Source organism: Crocodylus porosus, unplaced genomic scaffold (assembly GCF_001723895.1).
Source record: "Crocodylus porosus isolate Cpor-Errol unplaced genomic scaffold, CroPor_comp1, whole genome shotgun sequence".
Classification (NCBI taxonomy): domain Eukaryota; kingdom Metazoa; phylum Chordata; order Crocodylia; family Crocodylidae; genus Crocodylus; species Crocodylus porosus.
Genome location: NW_017728948.1, coordinates 13,933,634 through 13,949,708, shown reverse-complemented (window position 1 = coordinate 13,949,708; position 16,075 = coordinate 13,933,634). Strand labels below are relative to the sequence as shown.

Sequence of the window (16,075 nt, the reverse complement as noted above, 5' to 3'; positions counted from 1 at the left end):
AATAAAATAACATTTGAAATCATGCACAGTTTTGTACTTTTTTCAGTACTGGAAAACCAATGCTTCAGGTACTGGGAATGTACACAATTAGCAAACCTCTGTAAAAAAATATCAACATTTTTTTTCTCATTAAAATCTCAAAAACAAAAACCTATAGAAATCTACCTCAAACTTCCATTGAAGTAACCTCAGACTATAAATTATTTCTTTTATGACCCAAACTTTGTGGCTCTAAGAAAAAAAAATGCTAGCATGAAATGTGGCCACCCTGTCATTTTAAATCACTGATATGTAGTACGTCCAGAAAAAAAAAAAAAACCAGGGTTCAATAACTATATTGCCTCTTCATGGTAGCAGGTAAAATCTCATAAAAATATCTGCCATTGCCTGCTAGCTAAACTATATCTCCCCCTGCTTCTGTGCCTTGAAGCAGTTTTTTTTGGCACATAGGGACATAAATCGCCTAGTTTTCAATGTAGCAAATTAGGTATTATTGGCATTGTTCAACATGTGTTAGATGCAAGAGAAAAAATGCAACCATTTCAGCTCCCCTAGACAGAACGTTGCTCCTCTTGCTATTTTGCCCACATGTAATTTCTTAGACCCCAAAATGGAATGGTACCAGCAAATGAAGAAAAAAACCGTGCATCATCCAAAGTCAACATTTAGCTTTGCTGCATACTTGTTATTAAGTCAACCACAAAGAATACCTTCATTCAAAAATAGAAAAATAAACACCCACGCCCCCTTAATGAACAGTGGTTAAATTGATGGAAGAATTCTTGGCCCTATTTTTTTTCAAATAAGTAAAGATCACCTCTCTGCTCCTATTTGTTTGGATTTAACCACTGATGATGTATTGAAAAATAAACTTACCTTTGCTCACTGCAATCCAGGATAAACTAATATTTAAAAAAATGAATACATATAACATTAAATGTAATTTGTTAAAGGACTGTACATCTATACATTTTTTCAATATTTCCCATAAACACAAAAGAAAAACTTGATTAATATATTTTTTCTCCATTTTAATAAGTTAAAAACTTACTTAAACTCAGTGAAATTTAAAGTTTACAGTAATACTATGCTATTTAAACCAATGAACAGATATGTTAATGTCTATAAATAACTTTACAAATATACATGTTAAGGTACAATTTTTAAAACAAAACTGTGAAGATATAAAACAAAAACTTTTCTTTTGCCCAGATCAGTATATCCTAGATTGCAATGCTCTTCTTTTGAGAGATTTCCCTCTCAGTACTGATTTGTTGCATTAGTATTATACAATCTTTTATATATATATACAGTATATATTTATAGATATGTACACAATTCTCTGGAGTAAACCTTTTTGATATAAGTTAAAGGCTCTTGCCTACAGGTACCCGTAAGTTCTCTCTCCAAATCACTGCAGATAGATGAAGGCAACTTGCTCGCTTTAAAGGGGAGAGCTACTGAACATATATATGCTTCACTAGAACTTACCCTTTAAAGGCAAAAAAAACCCCAAATCCAAATCCATTTCATGAAAGTAAATTGTACCCAAATCCTTAGCTTCAGAAACATGGGCAAACTGCTGAATTCAGATATGGCCCCGCAGAAGATCATGGGGCCATGGTTCCCCAATAGGCAAGAAGTTACACAGCCAGAGACATACGTCTGTGCCTGATATTATGATTTAGCAATTTCCTGGAGAAAGGTGGTACCTTTATACCAGCAGCCTTGACACTTTCCTCCCCATTCACATAAAAATGAACAGTCTAAAATCACCTCCATTCATTGGCCCTTCTGTTTGGAATGTACTTGCTCTTCTGTATATACCAGTCACTCCCAGCTCTAGTGCAAGCATGGTATGACCTATATGGCTAAGCCACTGCCATTAACTCTAAGATGACACAACTATTTTATTTAGATATTTCTTTTCAAAAAAAAGAAAAAAAAAGAAAGAAAAAAAAAAAGGATTCCTTCCAAGTCGTTGGGTAAATCTACATGAAGTCAATATCAACAACAACAAAAATATAGATATTTATATAAATATATGAATCCCTGCAGGCAATGTGGCTTTTCAGCTCCACCAAAAAGGTTCATGTACAGATTGCATAAGCAAAGAATTTCTACATTCTTTACATTTTTTTTTTTTAAAAAAGGAAGATTTTTTTCTTCTTCTTTGTATTGCAGGCACAGAACGGTAACTCTGGCACTCAATAATACATTACTGAAGGTCAAGAGGTCGGCACCCCATAGACTTAACATTCTGTTTTCGGAAAAAAAAAAAATATATATATATAATCTTGGCAAGAGATTATTAGTTCCTTCAGGCCAAACAGTGCTTCTTGACTTCTTATACAGCAAATGGGGAAAAAAAAACAACAAACAAAAAAACAACCCTCTACGGCTCAACAACAAAAATCATCTTGAATTATCAAGCAGTTTCTTTCAAAGATCCTTCACTACCGTTGTCCTCGGCCTCCCCCAAGTCTACATTCGTGAGGTTTTTTTTTGTCGTCTGTGTGTGTGTTGAGTCATCATGTCCTGATGACACCATTACACTGCTGGTGTTTGGGAAGACATGGCTCATCTGGCAGAAGGTCATGTGCAAATACGGAGTCATCTCCCGAGGAGCAGGTGCTGTGTGTGTCCTGGCAGGCAGGAGAATACTGCTCAAATGGCACTGATAGGTCAAGGTACTCCTACGAGGCAAGGAGGGAGAAATAAAAAAATCACTTGGAGATCAAGACAGCAATGAAACCACAGTACTTTCCCATTACTGCTATTATTAGGGGGTGAGACCGGTGAATACTGGACACGCAGTCGAACCCCTTCCCCCAAAGTGTGAGGGTGTCTGGATCTGGGTTCACCCACTGTTACGATAAAGACCATTTCTGAATTTTAGATCTAGGGTTGAACTGCAAACCAGTCCCAGAATTCAGGTGTATTCAGCTGCAGGGTTTGGGTTCAGGTCATCACTGTGGTAGACACTTACATCAGTTGATGTTACAGTGAGGACCCTGTCCAGGTCTTCAACAAGCTGCTTAAAGGTTGGCCTTTGAGATGGGACTGCATGCCAGCACTCCCTCATGATCATGTACCTGAGAAAAGACAGTAATATGTACTCACAAAAAAGTCATTCCCCACACAGCCCACACTCTCCATGCCCTGGCATGTTGCAGTTGCCAGCGTAAGACATTGCAGGGGCAAACAGTGACCCAGGTCCTTCAGAAAGACATGTGGCTCCGTCAGCCCGTGACTGACCAACCCACCCAGCATGACCTAGCCATCTGAGAGAGTACAATGATGTAGGGACAGTAAATTCAGCTGCTGTGCCAGAAGCAGAAATATCATTAAAAGGAGAGCCCACAGGGAAGTATCTCCTGCCTGGGGTCTTACTAAAGCACTGTGCAAGAGTGCAGGAGAAAAAGAGAGCAACCGGGCAGGAAGGATGAGGACAAGGGTGGACTACAGAGTACTAAGAAAGGCAGCATGAGCACTTTAGTGCTTTGTCTGTCTAGCACGGGGCTCTTAATTGCATAGGAAGCACAGGCGGAGGCTTCCAATGGTCTGGAGCTCCTGGTCGCCTCAGACATGCACGCCCTTTGGCAGCAGGACCAGAAAGAAGGCTCTTCCAGCAGGGAGCAAGAGAAGCCAAAAGGCCTGGGGAAGAGTTCAAAAGACAACGGTACGGAACTGGGAGATAACGTGCTTTCGATGGAATCTGATTGCATGATGCAGCCTGAATTGTGATTTTTCCTCCCTCCGTCCCAGCGCAGTGCGTGAAGTTAGACATGGGCAATTAAGTGTTCCCTAATTCATGTTTGTTTGGGAAGTTACTGAAGCTGAAGTAACTCGGAAAGAACTAAGTGGAACGATGGCATTTTCTGACGCGCAGGATGGGCTTCTTAGCAATGGTTTCAGTTCCATAGGAGGTGTTTCTGACTGTGTTGTGTGCAGGAGAGAGAGAACGGCTTTCATTCCTCATTATTATCTGTCACCGTCAACTGGGCCAAATCCTTTTTCTACCTACACCTCACTGAATGACAATTTGGCCCACTTAAAATAACACTTAGGCAATGGAGCGTTGAATTGAAAAAGGCTCTGCAGTGCAAAGTCCCTTATTACAGGGGGCCCTGTGAAATATAACCCCTTGTTTCTGACCACTGCAGAGCACATGAAACAAATAAATAAAAAGGCAGGAAAAGTCGTATTCAGAAGGTAATTCACCAGGCAAATTCACAGATCAGAGCTGAATGCTAAATTGACATGAATCAACCAAGCATAGCATGTGTAGCTGCATATTTTGTCTGTCAGTCACATATTGAGTCTAAACGCATCAGGCTGGATAAGTCTATCTGGAGCCAACTGGACAATGGCACAGCAGGGACACACAGCAGGGCTGGCTAAATAGTAGTAAGTGGGGGTCAGACAAAGCAATGGCCAGTGGTATTTAGACACACAAGGAAGTGGACTGGAGAAATTGAATTAGGAAGGAAAATAAACTCTCACATCAAGCATAGTCTCTAAAAATGAGGCCACTAGGCCTCCATGCTATCACTTACAGGTCATGAGTGCAGTTGGCTGGCTTGTCCATGCGATGGCCTTCTTTTAAGAGTTTGAAGAGTTCCTCGACTGGAATTCCTGGGTAGGGAGACCCACCCAAAGTAAAGATCTCCCAGAGCAGCACTCCAAAAGACCAGCTGGAAACCAAAGAAGGATCTTTAAAATTCAATGAGCTTTTTTTTTTTTTTTTTTTTTTTGCCCATTTTGCTTTATTCCTGTGCAGCCATGCATAGCTAACAAAGTCATCAATAGCATGACTAATTGCCTAGGCCATTTTTACTAGTTACTTGGAGATCTCTGCTGATCCAACTCAATAGCAAAGAAATCCCGGGCACCAAGTCTGAAATTGAAATGAGCATTTAATCAGATAGGTGACAGCCCATCTATTACCCCCAGCTCTTTGTTAGGTCTTCCACCAGCTCCACTGAATGGAACAAATCAAATTATTCATGCACAGCTTCACTGAATTGCAGGCTTGAAACCACAGGCCGCTAATTGTGCAAGCTGATACCAAAACTTGCTTGTTACAACCCTTATTTCACTGGCCAGGCTGGGAGAAAAATATCTCTACAAAAGTAAGCAGAGAACTAAGGTTACATGCCCTAGCACTGCAGCTGTGCTACATTTGAAAGTCCTCTTTTCAAAATATCTTTTGCCTTCTGTATTTCTTTTTTAGAACAAGGATTATCTGTCTGTCTCCCCAAGCTTAGATTTATCTATCACGCCCACTGCAGCATTACCTAAGCATGGAAACTATGATTTTAGATCAATGAGGCTACATGTTGAAATTCAGAGAAAGGGAAAATACCAATTTGTCTAGTGCTAAATGGAGAAATTGCATTAGCATTTGGAGATCCCACAGGTTTTTCTGTTTGCACATGGATCCCACTATTAAAAAGTAAAAAGCCAGCATGCCTAGTTGGGCTATTGGGCTTAGTTGGGATATTTCAGCTTCCATAAAATAAAAATGGAGAGTCCCAAGTTCAGCTGTGATATGAAACAGCATCTTAGCTTTATCTGCTCTTTGCTCTAGTTAGAAACTGGGACGGTGTGGTTAATCATTAGACTGAGCGTCTAAAGGACTTCATTTCTATTCTGGGCTGTGTCTTTTGCTTATAGTGAGGAGCCATGAAAACTGACTAGGCAGGGTAAAAAGAAAAACTTTGTGAAATAAACTAATCAATCCCCCACACAGCAAAATAAATTAGATAGTCCATTTGATGCATATTGTTTGGCTAGCTGTAGTCTGTCTGAAGTCTAACTGAATGGATTAAAAGTTCAGGGAAGTTTATAATAATTTTGTATAAATACAGACTGCAGGTTGAAGCCTCTCTATGATTCAGTCTGCTCATCTATACAATGGATCAGAAACACCTGCCTATCTCCTTATCAGGATATTTAGAAGCTTACTGTAAATCCGAGGATGAAAATACTATCTGTGTGTGTCTACCTGTTTTCGTACGGCGATGCTGCTACAGTGCCATGCTTTAGTACTTTCCTTCTGGAAGTACTAACGCATGGTGCGTTATGAGTGGTTACTGTGCCATATGCGTGGTGCACCGTTAAATTTTGCTGCTATGGCGACATAGCTGGCAATTGCATGTGGACACGTGATTGCTAAGTTGCCACATCGCTGTAGGCTGACGTGTAGACGCACCCTTTGAGGCCACAGTAAGCTACCTGGGTAGAGCTGTATTTTAGAGTCAAATACAGCATACAGAGAGGAGGATTTTGTTTGTTTGTTCCTACCAGTTTCCACCCCCACTGTGCAGGCTCCAAGTCCCATTTGTGTTTTGCAATGCATTGGTCTTTATGATCTTTTGGTATTTGTTTTGCTTTATATTAAATGTTTTTAATGTGGGTAATGCTTACACATCGCTCTGGTGAGTGTAGACCCGGTCAAACAATGCTTCTGGAGCCATCCATTTCACAGGCAGCCGACCCTGTAATTAGGAAGACAAAGGGAACGTCCCATCAGCATATTCGCTCAGCCACAACGGCACCATCTGAATCTTCTGTTCTAATCCAGTTTGAAACATTTTCATTAGCAACCACATCTGCTTCCCTGGTCACTGTGCAAGGCAAAAGTGGCCACATGTAAACAGATTATAACATCTGATCCCCTGATCTTCATGGACAATCTCTGCTGTAAACACCCTCTCTATAGTGTGCTGCATTTCACTGCCAAAGCAGGTTTAGCGTATTGAAGCATCCACATCTCAGCCTGAAAACAACATCCATCGAGTATAAAGGCAGCTAGGCTGTGGGCTTTTGAGAATGAAAGCCCACATTGCTCTCCCAGTTAAAATGCTGCTGAGGCCAGACTGTCAGGGAAACCTTCAAAACCAGATTCCCAGCACAACTTCACCAAGATTCAAATCCCAGTCCCAGGGAAATCCAAGGCGGTGTTTTTGTCATTGACTTCAATGGGCCTACCCCTTGCTGCCCGCCAGGGACACAAATGTGGGTTGCAACATGTGACAAAAACCTGAAATGAGAAAGAGGCGCACAGAATTCATTCCTGCAGGCCATCGAACCGCTACCGGATGCATTCCATTCTTTGTATCCACTGCAAATAATTTTCCACCATGAAAGTGAGGGACAGGTGTGAAATGCAGGAGACTCCAAGGGGAGGTGCACATTGAAATGAGAAGCACTGGAGAGGTTTGGGGCTGACAAGGAGTTGGCTCTGTAACTGCAGACCCATTATAACTGCAGCTACAGTGCATTGAAACGGCTTGGGGGCGGGGGGGGCTGGGTTGTTCTTTGGTATCAGTCAAGTTTCACTTTACTGAAGCTCGTTATAAACAGCTTTATGTTTTATGACTTGGGTCCTCTAAAACAACTGGTGATGCTAGTAACAAAACTTCACTGAAGATCTGTCATGTATGGACTTATGTGCCCGTCCTGTGTCCCACTGCTACCCGCCTGTCTGCTACTAACTGGGCATAAGCAGATTTCTCAATGCACGAATGTCCTTAAAATGGAGGTGCAGAACAGGGGCTATGTGTTGAAGGATGAGCAACTCCCCAGCCACCAGGAGTTTCCCTGTGCTCAGCAGCTCTGTACTCACATTGGTTGTTTTCTTGTAATAGTCGATGTTGTGAACATCTCTGGCTAGGCCGAAGTCAGCGATTTTCATCACGTTGTCTTCAGTGACTAACACATTCCTGGCTGCCAAGTCTCGATGAATGCACTGTGAAAGGCGAACAAATAAATAAATATGGGCTTACTGAGCTGCTTATGGCTGGAATCAGCAGTGAGCTGTGGTTTATGAGATGCTGTTTCATTTATTCGGAGGCCAGCCTATAAAGATGTGGGCGCCGTTTAATTCCCTGCTCTGTCTCATCACTGCCACATGCTGTCTCAGACGAGCCACACTCTAGCAGCATCTATTGCATATACTCTCCTATCTGCTATCCCTACTTTTCTTTATACAGGGGCAACAGTGCGGGCTAGTGGTTTACAAAAGGGGCTGGCAACATTTCCTGGTGGTGGCTAGAATGGCCCAGTATGCGTTTCAAGGTGGGCTAGTGCCTGCTGCCACCACTGCTTCTCCTTACCTCTGCTTGCCCCCACATCCCAGCTGCAATGCAACGCAGGAAAGCTCCCCACTGCCCAGCCACCAGGCAGTGTGGTGCAGCACAGATGAAGCCCCCAACTCCTACACACCGTCAAAGCCCGACCTGTGCAGGCCAGAACCATGGGCCATGGGGTCCGAGCCTACTTTTACAGTAAACCAAATGGAATGAAGACACTGAGAACATTTCAATGAATTCAGGACCCAAGAAGCAAAGTAAATTGGCTTGCTCTGAGCCCCGTGCTGCCATGCTGAGACTGCTCCAGTACCTGGGTGAGCTGACTTAAAGCTAACTTTGACTGAAGTGCAGCCACACCCTTAGATTTGGCTCCAGATCCACCAATGACTTGTGTAACTCTAAATCTTTCTAGGCCTTTGCTTTCCCCAGCTCTAAGAGAGGATTATGCCATGTGCTACAAGGCTTAAATCAACCAACAGGCTAGATTCTCCGTTCACTCACATGAGCACAAATCAGCAATAGCTCATGTGAAGCTATTGGAAACGAGGGTGTACATGGGAGCAGCACCACACTCAATGTCTGTAAGGCACTTCCAGAGACCCCCAGGAGCATTTCTATGGTTGGTCAAACCCACCACTGGTGTAACTAGCAGGACCTATGATCCACTGGTACCCTAACAAGAGTCATTGGTTTTTCCAGAAATGAATGCCTGTCCCAGGCAGGATCTCGGCTTCCTCCTCAATGCCCCGTATTTACAGTGACACTGAAACAGGACCACAGGGGCGTCCAGGCCTGTCTTGGATGAGATTCTCTCTCAAAGTCACCTTCCCTTTTGCTGTCAAAGGGACACCACTGAGATGCAGCATCTAACTTGCTGTGGCTCTAAACCTGACTGCCGCTGCCCTGGGATAGAGTCTGGAATTGACTGAGGCTCGGACAGCGGAAGCTCAATTTCCTCTGCATTTAGATGTGTCCAGCAAGTAAACACTTGTGTTGCACAACGGAAACATGCCTGGAAGTCTAGTTTTTCATACACATCCTACACTACCCTGGTATCCCCATGTTGTTCACAAAAGTTACTGGTGGACTGCTGACGACAGCCAAGGGAAGCCCTGCTAAGAAGTTCATGTACGGCCTCAGCAATAAACAACTGGGCTTCTAGTTCCTTAATCAGACTTTTTCAGCCTATACCTATGCTTCTTGTATTAATAAATAAAATGACATATTTACAGGTTCTTAAGAGGACTGATGTTTTATAAATTGCTCTGTACACTGCAAGTGCTTCCATCTACATGGATGCATGCAGTAAACAAACACAGACTTTCAGCTTTCAACTCACTTTCTGAGAAGCCAAGTACTCCATGCCCCGGGCCACCTGATAGGCACATGAAACCAGATCTTTAAATGTTAACTGTTCCTCTGGCAGTTTGCAGGTGTCAAAGGAATAATCCATGCCGGGTGGCCGACGAGCCCTGAGATATTCCCGCAAATTCCCTTTCGATGCGTATTCTACCAACACGTAGAGTGGGCCTGCAGATGAAAAACCACAGAAGGAGAAATGTTGTTGGTAGTCCCATGTCACAGATGGAAAGCACGAGGCAGAGAGGCGAGGTGACTTTGGGCAGTCACAAGGCAAGTCCATGGCTAATGTGGGGTCAGGGTGAAAGGATGGTCCAGCAACTAAAGCCCCAGCCTGGGAATTGGGAAACCCACATTTGAGTTCACGTTCCATCATGTGTGAACCTCGGTCAAGCCACTTAACCTTTCTGTGCTTCAGTTCCCTATCTTTTAGAAGATGTTAATGGTACTTCCTATCTCACAGGGATGTTGTGAGGATAAATGCATTTAGACTGAAATACTACGGTATCCAGAGCCAGACAAATTCCTAAGAAAACCAGACATGAGAAATGCCTGGGTCTGGGGGTCTCCACGCAGGTTTTGCAGCCAGTGGATTGCACTGCCTCTGATAAAATGTTACACAAACCCCACCACACCCTGCTGTCAAAGGGACACTGCTGAGATGTTAGGGTTGGTCACAGGGTAACCCTTAGTGTTACCCCGTGACTAAGCAGTATTATTTCCATGGGATGGGTAGGGAAGCAAAGGCATGGAAGGGGCATTATATGATTTTCTCAATTCCAGAGCTTGAATTTTAATCCAGTGCTTTAACCACTAGACAAATGCTTTGCCTAGCCAAATTTGAGGCATTCAGCGAGTAAATAATAATTAGTGACAGTCAAACCTTGCTCCCTCCAGTCCCAACATATCCTTTCCAGAGAGAGGAGAGCAAGACAATAAGAAAAAGGAATGAAAAAAAAATGAGTAAAAAGCAGCACTGATAACAGGAGGGGAGCCAGATATTTGGTTCTGTATGCAACAGCCGGGTCACCTTTTCACTTAGCACAGCGTATACCTGTGACAGTAGTCAAGAGTGTCTTGGGAATAATTCCAGGGCACGAGGCTAGGATTAATCTTCCTCCCTCTGCATAACCTGAATATTTAATTTAATATATTTTTTTATCACAGGGGAAAAATATCCTTATGTCTGCTGGTCCAGGAAAACGTAGCAGAGTTCAGTTAAAACGTAGCTGGGTTTACACATGGCTGAGCTCACACAGTGTTCACTCCACAGCAGACAGAGACTGTGTACTACCAACTCTCCCCACTGCTGTGGAAGTACAGGGGAGACCTACCATCCTGCGTGCAGGCACCTAAGAGGTTAATGATGTTTTTGTGTTTCCCAATCATTTTCATCATTTCCATTTCAGAGACCAGATCAGAGAGGTCCTTGTCTGTGGCATCATCTGGAGAACACAAGCGAGAAAGGAACTGTCAGGAATGGAACAGATATTATGATTTTGCTTTTTATGGTACTCATATTTAAAGTACAGTAGTAATATATGGCAGTTGGTGGGTATTTAAGAACTGATCAGTAAATTTTCTTGCAGGAAAATTCAGTATTTGTTTTTAACCAAAATCAGGACGAGTCAAAACACTGAAACTTTTACCTCAAGAAAACTCTGAGAAAGGTTGATACGGGAATGGATGAGACTGCGACATTCCAGTTTTCATTTTGATGTTTGGAAACAGAGAACTTTTAGTTTCCCATTTCAGGTCCGAGATCTATGTCCCCAGTCCCCCTGGCCCATTTTTTCCTTCCCATTTGAATGTTTTCATTTGACTCTTTTGATCAAATGAATCCTCATTTAAATCTTTTTCCGATGGAAATGGATTGGGTAAAGTTTAAAGTTTGTAAAAAAGCAAGGTAAAACCACTTCTTATACCTTTCACTGTTGTGTAACTAGAAAAAGGTGGAAAACAGTTACAAAATATGGGAATGTGGAGAAAAGGCCCCCAAAGTGACTAGAAAACCCACATCTACCAGATTCTAAAAAAAATATCAAGATGAAACACCCCCCCCCCCCACATCAAATACTGCTTTTATTTTATCATCACTGGTAACTTTTCATTAATAAAACTGTCACTTACATTGACCAACGGGATTTTTATCAAAACCCTACTTCCCTATTGCAATTTTACAGCCTTTCCCCCCCGTCAGGACGATTATTAATCCGGAGATGCTCAAGGTAGAGCTTCAGTCTGTCTCGTTTCTATTCTGCCCCCCAGGGTAAATTCCACACAGCACGAGAGGAGACGATCCACAACCTACAGTTGCTGTAGAGGATGATGGCAGTGGGCAACTAAATGCACAATAGGCCAGTGATGAGTTCCCTTCCCCAAAATGGAAGATCATTGGGGCCAACCATAACCCCTGGCTGAAGGGATTCAAACCCATCTCTCTCCAATCCCAGAAGAGTACCCCGACCACAAAGACATCGAGCAGCCTGAAACTGGGGCTGTCCTGTTTTGTACCGAATACTTAAATATTCACTGAGAAAGAGAATATTCTGCTCTTTCTGATTAGGGCACTCACCTGACAGGTTTAACAGCAGGGTACCAGTCTTTGCTCAAGTGAATACTTAGGCATTTTTATACAAAGGAGAACAGCATCAAGGAGTGACTGAGGGCCCCTCATCCCAGAGCACCCTCTATCTAACCTGGTGATTAAGATACTGAAAAGGTGGACAACATGGGTAAAATAATAAAATCCTTTGAGTTAAGAAGGGTCTTCTGGATACTGGCTGAATGCCCTAGCCTATTAGGATACCAAATACAAGGAGAACCACCACACCAACTATGGATATGCTCTCCAGTACATGCCCCCAGCCCCCTGTTGTCCCCTCACCAGGGGTTAAGGAGCCCCTGTCTGAGTGCTGGCCCACTTTGGGGGGCCTCTCCCACAGGAGGTTTCCCCCAGCCTGGGGTCCCCAGCCCAGGCAGCCCTGGGGAGCCAAGGGGAGTCCCCCCCACCCCCCTTTCCCAGCTGCCGATTGCTTCAGCTGCTGCCAGAGGAGGGAGGAAGAAGGAGTCCTTCCAGCCAGGTGCCTGCCCATTAGCCCAGCATGGTGGAAACAGGGAGCTCCCACTTTGGGGAGCTCCTCCGCATCCTAGCCTAGGGTCACCCTGGGCTGGGGCAGGGGGAAGCCCCCCATACTGGGCTGATGGGCAGGCACCCGGCTGGAAGGACTCCTCTTCCCTCCTTGGGAAGGGGGAGGGGGGAGGGTTGCCAAGGGCTGAAAAGCCCCCACCACAGGGGCTTTCCCTCCCGCCACATGCTGTTTAAACCCTGGCTAGGTGGGTCTGTTCCCCTGCCTCCCCCATCCTTATGGGCTGACAGATGCAGGCAGGAAGCAGGCTAAGGAGCAGAGAGGCAAGGCAGTCTCTGCTCCGCTGGAGCAGACAGCATAGCCCAGGGCTGCGAAGCACCTTGGGATGCTGGGGGACAGAGTTAACTTGAACCAGGAAGGGAGCTGGGACAGAAGTTCCATAAACAAGTTTGACCTAAATCAATCAAGTCTCATACTGCGTCCAACCAGGTTTATCTTAAACCGGTTCTTGCCATTTTGAAAGCGGTTTATGTGCACTGCACTTCTGTTCTGTTACAGGTTTAAACCAGTTTCCAATCAGTTAAGCTGGTTTACGTGTAACTTCTGTCTCTAGCCTCGGAGGGTAGTAAAACACTGCAGCAGGTTACCCAGAGAGGTGGTGGAAGCTCCCTCCTTGGAGGTTTTTAAGACCTGGCTACACAAAGCTTTGGCTGGGATGATCTAGTTGGGGATGGACCTGCTTTGAGCAGGGGTTGGACTAGATGACTTTGGAGGTCCTTTCCAACCCTAATTTTCTACAATTCTATGAAATGGAATCCAAATGTTTAGTTTGGCCCAAAATGAATGTTTTCCCCTTCTTGTCTTGGCAACAACAAGAACAACAGTGTTATAGCTCATTTCAGCTCAGCGGGGTTTTTTGTTTTGATTCAATCACTTCAAACCAAAAGAGAAATTGCTTGCACAGCCCTGCTCTCAAGAGAACCTCAACAAGGATATAGTGCTCTCTAAATGTAGCTAGGCTCTTTGCAGTATCAGAAAACCTCCCAGCTAGTATTTTAACCTCATGACCTGCCCGTGAAGCAGGGAACTACAATCTCCAGTTTAGACAGCGTGCTGAGTTGAATGCAGACTCAAAGTCCCACAGAAAGTTTGTGGCTGAGCTTGAAAATGAACCTTACTTTCTAGTACATCAGTCCAGTGCTTGACCCACCAGAATAGCCCACTTAAGCGTTGCCCTTCTCTGGTATTTATATTTTTCAAGTGGTTCAAAGGCAAGTGGTAAAACTCTCCCCTGCTTCTGCCATTCCCTTCCCAGAAACTTTCCCATACCTTTCAACATCTTGACAGCTACAGTGATGGACTTGTTTGGTTTGTCCTTATCGATCCCAATTGCTTCTGCCATTACCACTTGACCAAAACAACCTTCACCCAGAGGCTTGCCCAGAGTCAGGCTGCAATGACAGATACAAACAAAGCATTAATAGGAAACCAAGCTGACGTGCAGAATGAAGACAGAAGAGCAACCAAAAATATTTATTCAGTGTGTGGGTTTGACTGACCGAGATCTCATTAGTTCCCACTTGGGGTCAGCAGGAAGTTCAAGCTCCGAGACGTTAGCCAGCATCGGCCCATCGCTGGATGACAGTCGTGTGATTCTGACCAGCGGGGTATTCGAATTCATGGAAGAATTTGACTCCAGTGACACCTGCTTGAATAGAGCAAATGAGGTGTTATTGCCGACTGTCTCCAGATTGTATTAATGGACAGATTCCTTCAAAGGAAGCAGCCAAAAAAGAATCTGTCTGATCTTCAGTTACTGAAGTTTTCCCAATGAATTGCAACCTGGGACTTCAAAGTAATGTGTTCTAACTGTAGTAGGGCATAGACTTAAGTCATCCATGGGTGTAAATCAGTGTTACTCCACTGAAGCTGACTATCTATGCCAATTTACATCATCTGAGGATCTGGCCTGTATACAGTATGTGCTCGTGCACATGGACTCAGATCTTAGAGTCAGAAATTTCCCTTCCCAGTGCTTCAAAAGCCAATGTGTGGTTGAGACTATGCACTGAACCAGCAAGACCCACAGACCTATTTAATGCAGATGTTCATTGGGCTGCAATACCAGCCAATGATACACCTGTGCTGTGGTTAGGACTAGACGTGATTACATGGTGCAAAGCGCAGTCACATCCATTGGAGAAAGCTGGTCCAATTCTGCCCAGAGGTTCTGCTAGTAATTTCACTGGGAGCAGGATAGACACAACCAATATGCCGAATTTTCGCACCAGCCCTTCCCTCCTCGTAGACCAGGGATGCAGACCCTGTAGACTGTTGGATCACCTGTTTTCTGCTTGGTATTGTAAAGCAGAGCAGATTTAAGAAACTGTTTGACTAGTGCTATGTAAGCACGGGTCTTTGGGAAACCGCTCGTCTAGGAGAGAGAAACTGGAAATAGTTGACTACCACAAGCTACACATTCACTGAAACAGGAGCAAATGAATCAAAATAAAATCAAATGACACATGGGGCCCGATCTCTTCTGAAGCTATCGGCTCACTGATGTTAATCAGGTTTTGATGGAGCAGTGAATTCCAGCATCAGATTTCTGTTCTAGAAAGGAGGTTAAGGAGGACAGGGGAGGTTATAATAGGGAATAGGAATCTTGTATCTACTTTCTGTTACCTGTCTCTTGAGAGGAAATTTGGAGACTTTCTGTACAGTGGGGGTATTCATGGCTTTTTTGTTTGGCATCTTCATCCTCCAAATAATCACGACGGCAAGTGCCAGGATGAAGAGCACAGAGCCAGTTCCATAGCTGAGGATGCCAGTATAAACCGAGCCAATGTCCACTTCCGTTAGCTCTTCAGCTGCAGAGGAACAAGACATACGAGTCAGGCGGGCAGACAATATGCGTAAGAAATTCAGGTAGGGCTGAATGAAAACTCACAGTAGCCAATGGGGATCTTCCTATTGACTTCAGTGGGGACTGAATGCCTCTCTAAGACCAAACACATCTTTGTGCATTCGCCTTTCTCGTGTGTCCAGAACCTCAGTGCCTTTCATGGATGTTTCAGGTATGCAAAGAATGCAGGACTGGGCACCTGTATTTCACTCATCAGTTTTGCCCTCAGTGAATTTTACATGGTTTAATCCCAGTGCCGGCAACCAACCATACAGCAATTCAAGCTTCCCACCTGGATCTTAGAATCACAGAAAAATGGGGCTGGAAGTCCTTCAGGCGGTCATTTTGTCCATCTGCTTGAACTCAAGGCAGGAACATCCCTGTCTAACCCATCCCAGACAAATGTTTGTCTAACCAGTAAAGGGACACTGCCAAGGAAAGCGAGTCTGCAACCTCTCTAGGTACTCTATTTCAGTGCTTAACCACTCTCCTAGTAAGAAAGTTCCTCCTAATATCCAACCTGAATGCTGCATTTTAACTCCTTTATTTCTTGTCCTGCCCCTTGTCATCAAAGGACAGTAAAGTTAAAATGGGACATTTGGATGAGGTTAAAATGAAAAATG

At 44.0% G+C, this 16,075-nt stretch overlaps 1 protein-coding gene across 6 annotated transcripts in view; it reads right to left on the bottom strand.

The window, feature by feature from the left end:
• Positions 1 to 1,014: 1,014 nt before the first annotated feature.
• FGFR3 (fibroblast growth factor receptor 3) overlaps positions 1,015 to 16,075 on the bottom strand; it is an 87,799-nt gene continuing 72,738 nt past the window's right edge. For 2 of the 6 annotated variants that reach the window (XM_019553121.1, XM_019553123.1), the window contains exons 8-17: positions 15,227 to 15,417; positions 14,107 to 14,252; positions 13,877 to 13,998; positions 10,793 to 10,903; positions 9,439 to 9,629; positions 7,634 to 7,756; positions 6,433 to 6,503; positions 4,560 to 4,697; positions 2,990 to 3,095; positions 1,015 to 2,696 (exon numbers count right to left, since the gene is read on the bottom strand). In XM_019553121.1, the coding sequence (XP_019408666.1) occupies positions 2,532 to 2,696; positions 2,990 to 3,095; positions 4,560 to 4,697; positions 6,433 to 6,503; positions 7,634 to 7,756; positions 9,439 to 9,629; positions 10,793 to 10,903; positions 13,877 to 13,998; positions 14,107 to 14,252; positions 15,227 to 15,417 (1,364 nt within the window). In that variant the 3' untranslated portion in view covers positions 1,015 to 2,531. Of the gene's footprint in view, positions 2,697 to 2,989; positions 3,096 to 4,559; positions 4,698 to 6,432; positions 6,504 to 7,633; positions 7,757 to 9,438; positions 9,630 to 10,792; positions 10,904 to 13,876; positions 13,999 to 14,106; positions 14,256 to 15,226; positions 15,418 to 16,075 lie in introns of all 6 variants that reach the window. The other 4 variants (XM_019553122.1, XM_019553125.1, XM_019553124.1 and 1 more) reach the window with 2 other exon arrangements.